The sequence below is a fragment of the Silene latifolia genome, chromosome 10, assembly GCF_048544455.1.
Source record: "Silene latifolia isolate original U9 population chromosome 10, ASM4854445v1, whole genome shotgun sequence".
Taxonomy (NCBI): Eukaryota; Viridiplantae; Streptophyta; class Magnoliopsida; order Caryophyllales; family Caryophyllaceae; genus Silene; species Silene latifolia.
This window is the reverse complement of record NC_133535.1, coordinates 33,083,850-33,091,042: the sequence shown is the minus strand read 5'-3', so window position 1 is coordinate 33,091,042 and position 7,193 is coordinate 33,083,850. Positions and strand designations below refer to the sequence as shown.

General features: G+C 48.5%; 1 protein-coding gene across 1 annotated transcript; it reads left to right on the top strand.

Annotated features, from left to right (window-relative positions):
* Positions 1 to 1,470: 1,470 nt before the first annotated feature.
* Positions 1,471 to 2,936, top strand: LOC141607396 (uncharacterized). Its single transcript, XM_074426748.1, has 2 exons — positions 1,471 to 1,794; positions 1,905 to 2,936. Exons 1-2 carry the CDS (start codon positions 1,471 to 1,473, stop codon positions 2,934 to 2,936), a joined length of 1,356 nt encoding a protein of 451 aa, XP_074282849.1.
* The last annotated feature ends 4,257 nt before the right edge of the window (positions 2,937 to 7,193 follow it).

Here is a 7,193-nt window from a genome sequence, read left to right as displayed (position 1 = left end):
GAAGGCCAAAGGGAGAGGCATCGACTATCAGTATCAGAGAAACTATACCATTGAAATATATCATCCTCAATTAGCTATTAAAAGTCACTGTAATTCCTTACTTGCTACAGGATATTCCAATCATAGTGAAAATTATTGGTGGGATTCCGACTCCCCCCGCGGTTGTTCCCACAACGGGTTTTCCGCGTCACCAAAAACTTCTTGCGTCAATCTCTTTCTTTATCTTTTACATTATACGTGCGTTAATTTCTTGAATCATTCATAGCCATTGACGATCACTTTGACCCGACGAATTAAATTCTTAATAGGTAAATTTTTACCAAAACAATTTGGCTCCCACCGTGGGGCCTCAGTGATCGATTTTTCGTAAAATTCAGCAATCTGTTCGTCGCCATGTCTGGAGCCAGTTCGAACTCACCCAGCACCCAGGGCATATCTTCTCAATCTTCTGGGGGAAGACCCCTCCCAGCAACCACAGGACCAGTCACCGCGTCACCAGGAGCCAGCCAGATGGCCCCTGTCAGCGCCTCCCCGAAAACCATGCCACCACCTTTCAAGCCACCACAGGTGCCTAAGGCGTCAGCAGCGCCTAGTGTGACGAGATCCAGCAGAGAGACCAGTCCCAGCAGGACCCAGATTCAGGAGACTGCGTCAGGAGGAATTCCCAAGAAATTAAGAGCCTCATCACCAGACCCAATGCGAGTGGTATTAGAAGGAATGGACACCCTGCACAGGGCCATCGAAAGCTTGAGGAAGGACAACCAAGATCTCAGAAACCAGATCGCAACAGTAACCCGGTCTAGGACCACGGAAGCCGCGCTGGATCCACCTTCTGAGGTCCCAGTCTCGGCCACTAGTGCAAGATCATCCCGACAGATTCCATCAGAACTGGTCACGAGATTGGATCTTGAAGGAGTGCCACCCAGAGGAGCTATCGAGCCTAGTGGATTGGGATTCCTGTCTTTCGATCGACCACTCAGCTTGCAGCCAACCCCAGGTAGTACTTTGTCTAACAGTCGATCAGCGACTAACTTGCAGTCTTTTGCAGGAACACCCGCCCAGCAGGTGGCAGGATGGAATCCAGGACCCAGCACCAACATGATAAACCCAGCAGGCAGCCATTTCTCTGGAGGAACCTGGTCAGGAGGAGCCTCTTCTTAGCCGGTCCCAGAGTGGCAACCAGGAACCATCATCCATGCAACACCTTTGGCAAGCCAGCCAGGCAATCAAATCCCAGGAGGAGCCTGGCTTGGAGGTACACGTGTTGGCTCTTATCCGCCTGTCTCTAACCATCTTGCAGGAACAGGCAGCTTGCTGGAACAGCAGTACCAGGAGCTGAGGGACCTGATGTACAGAATTCCGGGTGTAGTACGACCCCTGAAGAAGGCAACACGAGATAGCTACGCAGACTCCCCTTTCGTGGATGACATAACCCTTGTCGGTGTCCCAAAAGGATGCGTGCCGCCAGCTATGACACTCTACGACGGAACCACGGATCCTCTTAACCATATCAACCACTACAAGCAAAAGATGATGGTGATCACCGCGACAGGCTCCTTGAAAGAAGCTTGTATGTGTAAAGGGTTTGGATCCACCTTGTCCAGAGCAGCCTTGCAGTGGTTCATCAGCCTGCCCAATAAGAGTATAACCTGCTTCGCGGACTTGGTCAATGCCTTCCACCAGCAGTTCGCCAGCAGCCGCAGACCAGAAAAACAAACCAGCGACCTGTATCAGATAGTGCAGGGACCTGAGGAGGCTACCGGAGATTTTCTGAACAGGTTCAACAGAGAGAAGGTGGCAATCCCCCGGTGCGACATAGCCACAGCCATAGAAGCTTTCCGAGGCTCGCCAGACTCGGACTTGTATAAAGATCGACCAAGTACCCATGCACTACCTTCGAGGAGGTGCAAAAAGGCAATTGCGGTCATGCGGTGGAAGAAGACTCAGGGCCCAGGAGAGCAGCTTATGGCACAGATCCTACATCCAGAAAGGCACCTGTAGAGAAGCAGAACGAAAGAGCCAAACCCTACAGCAAGCCTGTGAACAAAGTATCGGAGGGCCCAGGGGGAAAGAACAACTCAGAGCCACCTCCGAAATTAAGTGAGTATAAATTCTCAACCAACCTTGCAGGTGTACTCAAGGCCCTAAAGGAGATCCGGGGAGTCAGATGGCCCAGGAAGCGGACTGACGAGCGTCCTAACGATAAAAGAGACTCCAGCAAGAAGTGCGAGTATCACGATGACATCGGCCATGACACCGACGAATGCTACACCTTGAGAAGAGAAGTTAAATTCCAGTACGATCGAGGAAACTTAGACCACCTCTTGCCAGGAGGCTCCACCAAAGTTAATTCCACTAATCAGGTTCTGCCTACTCCTCCACCTGTTTGCACTAGAATTGTGAATGTCATTACAGGAGGCTCAAAATTGTGCGGCCTAACTTATTCAGCAGCCAAAAGACACGCCACACAAACCAAAGGAGACAAGCCGGAGTTGTCCTGCAGAATCAGCCGCCAGGACCTCCCAGCAGTCACCTTTGATGAGACAGACGCGCAAATCACTACGGAGCAACACCACGATGCTCTGATCATCACCCTCCCCATAGGAAACTGCGAGGTAAGAAAGATCCTGGTGGACACAGGAAGTTCCGTCAATCTGATTATGCTGGAAACTCTCAAAGGCATGGGGTTCAGCGAGAAGGACTTAGCAACGAAAGAGGTACCTTTGGTCGGTTTTAGTGGTGAAACAAAGCACTCTCTAGGAGAGATCGTCATCCCAACCTATGCCAAGGGAGTCAACAAACAGGTAAGATACTTGGTTATCGATGGGCCCTCTACTTACAATGTGATTCTTGGCAGGCCCTGGATCCATGAAATGAAAGCAATACCTTCAACCTACCACCAATGTCTGAAATTCCCAATACCTTGGGGAGTGTAAGAGATACGTGGGGATCAAGAGGATGCTAAGAATTGCTACAGGATAGCCCTGAAACCAACAGCCAGACCGCCAGCATAGCAATTACAGAGCCAGCGCATCCAGGAGGAATATGTCGAGCCACCTCAGACCGAGCTGGACGAAGTCAGCCTGGACGAGCTGCAACCAGAACGAACCATACTTATTGGGTCAGAATGCACAGGTAAAGTCCGCCAAGAACTTATTCAATTGTTGAAAACTAACATGGACTGTTTTGCTTGGTCCCACAATGATATGGTAGGGATAGATCCTAGTATAATAACACACAAGTTGAGCGTAGACCCAAGCTATAAACCTATCCAGCAGAAGAGGAGGAAGATTGCTCCAGAGAGGAACCAGGTCATAAACCAGGAGGTAGACAACCTGCTCGCTGCTGGAAAGATCAGGAAAGTGAAGTACCCGGAATGGTTATCTAATGTGGTGGTAGTCCCAAAAAAGAATGGCAAATGGAGGGTTTGTGTCGATTTTACGGACCTAAATAAAGCTTGCCCTAAAGATCCATTCCCGCTGCCGCACATAGACGCTATGGTGGATGCCACAGCAGGCCACGAAATGCTCACATTCCTAGATGCTTGGAGCGGCTACAACCAGATCAAGATGCTCCCTGATGATCAAGAGAAAACGGCATTCAGGTCAGAGCGAGGTATCTATTGTTATAACGTGATGCCTTTCGGTCTAAAGAATGCAGGTTCCACCTACCAACGGCTGGTAAACACCATGTTCAAAGAGCAAATAGGCCGCACCATGGAGGTATACATCGACGACATGGTGGTAAAATCAAAGCAAGCTGCCCAGCACGTTGAACATCTGGCTGACACTTTCAGTACCCTGAGAAAATATGAAATGAAGCTGAACCCCTCGAAGTGCACTTTCGGAGTCTCCAGTGGGAATTTCCTGGGATATATGGTCACCCAGAGGGGGATAGAATCCAGCACTGATCAAATCAAGGCCATACTCCAGCTAGAATCACCTCAAAAGCTGAAGGACGTGAAGCGCCTGACGGGACGGGTAGCTGCTCTGAACAGGTTCATAGCAAGGTCCTCAGACAGATGCAGGTTATTTTATGACATCCTAAGGAAGAGCCAGAAGTTCGAGTGGACAGAGGAGCATGAGGCAGCACTCAGCGAGCTGAAACGATATCTGAGCACTCCACCACTCCTATCAAAGCCAGAACCCGGAGAGCCCTTGTCTTTGTACCTCTCAGTAATGGAGGTGGCTGTCAGTGCAGTATTAGTTCGGGAGCAAGAAGGTGTACAACATCCAGTATACTACGTCAGTAAGTCTCTGCTGCCAGCAGAGACTAGGTACACTTCACTCGAAAAACTTGTACTTGCGCTAGTCACAGCTTCCTATAAATTGCGACCTTATTTTGAATCCCATACTATCTCTGTGGTAACTAACTATCCTCTTAAGACTATAATGAGGAAACCAGAATTATCAGGCAGAATGGCCAAATGGTCCATACATCTGAGTGGCTATGATCTGGAATTCGAACCTCGGGCAGCAATCAAGTCCCAGGCTCTAGCAGACTTTGTCTCCGACTTTTCCCCCTCCCTCCAGACGCAGGCCGAAAAGGACATCCTCACTCTGGAGGAAGACAAAGGGGAGCAGATATGGGAGCTGAATGTAGACGGAGCTTCCAACACAAAGGGAGCGGGAGTTGGTCTGGTCCTTAAGTCGCCCCAGGGGGACCAGCTGGTCCAGGCAGTTCGGTGTGAATTCAAAGCTACCAACAACGAGGCGGAATATGAAGCCTTGATCTTGGGTCTGCAGCTGGCTCTAGACTTGAAAATCAGGCACCTCCAGGTATACAGCGACTCCCAACTTATCGTAAACCATGTAAATAACTCTTATGCAGCTAGGGACCCCACTATGATGGCCTACCTAGAAGTAGCGCAAGAGTTGAAACTCAGGTTCAAGACCTTCAACATTAAGCAAATCCCCAGGACCAGAATGTGGAGGCTGATGCCTTAGCTGCCCTGGGGGCAACGTTCAAATCAGGTACAATCTCTACCATACCTATCGTCCATGTACTGGAACCTGCAATATCAAAAGCAGGATAAGACGACGAAAGCGCAGCTGGCTCACTACAATCACAGGAAGAAGAGGTGTTAACCAACACTGCCAGCCAGGAGAAAGCCATAGATTGGAGGAAACCTTACAAAGATTGGTTGCAAAATGACATACTTCCAGCAGATAAAAAAGAGGTAAGAAGCTTTAAAATGCGAGCTTCCGGATTTGTGCTGATTGATGGTGTCTTGTTCAGGAAATCCCTCGCATGACCCTACCTGAGGTGCCTGGATAAGGATGAAGCCCAGGCTGTTTTGCATGCTATCCACAGTGGTGAATGTGGAAACCATGCAGGGGGCAGGAGCCTGTTCAACAAGGCCCTCAGGCAGGGGTACTTCTGGCCCACGATGCGCAAGAATGCTATGGAATACGCGAAAAAGTGTGATGCCTGTCAAAGGCATGCGCCAGTTAGCCACCAGCCTGCAGAACCTCTGCACCCAGTTATTTCTCCTTGGCCCTTTATGAAATGGGGAATGGACATAGTAGGACCGCTGCCCAAGGCACCAGGAAACAAGGTCTACATGCTTGCCATGACGGACTACTTCTCCAAATAGATAGAGGCAGAGTCATTCTCCCAAGTTACCGAGGCCTAGGTGATATCTTTTATTAAACGCAACATCATCTGTAGGTTTGGTATTCCATCTGAAATAATATGCGATAATGGGTCTCAGTTATTGGCAATAAGATAGAAGCATTTTGTGCTAATTGGAACATTTCATTGCAGAAATCTACTCCCAGGAACCCTCAATCCAATGGGCAAGCAGAGTCCAGCAACAAAATCATAGTGGAGAACCTCAGAAAGAAACTGGAGGAAATTGGGGGCAAATGGGCAGAAGAGCTACCACTAGTTCTATGGGCTGACAGAACCACCCCTAAAGTAGCAACGGGACAAACCCCCTTCAGCCTGGTATTTGGGGCTGAGGCAGTTATCCCTTCAGAGATCAGGGTCCCTACCCACAGATATGGATGCCTAACAGAGGAACGAAATCAGGTGGAAATGGCAAGCAGCCTAGACACTGTAGATGAGCTCAGAACCAGCGCCCAGATCAGGATGGCTTCATATAGGCAAACAGTGGCCAGGAGCTACAACAGAAATGTAAAAGTCAGGACCCTGCAAGTAGGAGACCTGATCCTAAGTTAAGTTTTCCAAAACACTAAAAACCAGCGAGCAGGCAAATTTGCGTACAATTGGGAAGGACCATATCAGGTGGAAAGTATCGTTGGAAATGGAGCCTATAGGCTCATGACAATGGAAGGACAACTAGTCCCCAGATCGTGGAATATCGTTCACCTGAAAAAATATTATATCTAAAGTGACTAGAACAGTCAGCAACCAGGCACGCAACCTGCCAGACACCACCCCACCAGGTTCCAGGTTTTGCTAAAGTGTTCCTATCTTCCTAAGAGCCACAATTTTCAATGAAACTTTAAAACCTCTTTTAAGCTTCCAGTTAAAACTTTTGACTTCAAATTATCAGGCTATAACTAATTTTTCAGTATGCTTTAACACGTTAACTTAAAATCCAAGTTTATCAATGGTACATTTTTTTGGCCTATTCTTAATTTTTGTGTTCTAAAAGATAGGAGCCTGCAAGGACTAATCTGGTGGAGTTTTGTATTTTTACACAGAAAAACATGGACCTATGGCTAAGTACCCACAGACCGGATGAACCAAGCTCCCGCAAGTACTTAGTATCCATGCAAGCGAGGTTCCTCTGAACAGAGGGGCAACTAGATCCCAGGGCCTCCAATCAACGAAGCCGGCAAATAAACAAAGGAAAAAGGTGCACACACGATAAAATAAAGGTACGCCTGAAAACGGCCGCATATTAAATACGCCTGTAAACGGCAACATAGTCATAATACGCCTTATGAGGCGAAAATATCAAAGTACGCCCTGCTCCCTTGAGCAGAACCAAAATACGCAAACAGATAATCCAGAAACAAAAACTAACAAAGTTTTACGCTACGCAGGGCCCAGAAAACTAAGATAGAAATAAAATTAAACCTAGGGACCTCGTCAATCCAGGAAGACATGCTCCACTCCAGTAGCCGCAGCTGGCACATCTTCAGGAGCAGCAGAAACCGGCTCCTCGGTAGGATTGCCTTCAGGAGCCAAAGTGACAGCTGGATTGACTCCTCCCTAGACCT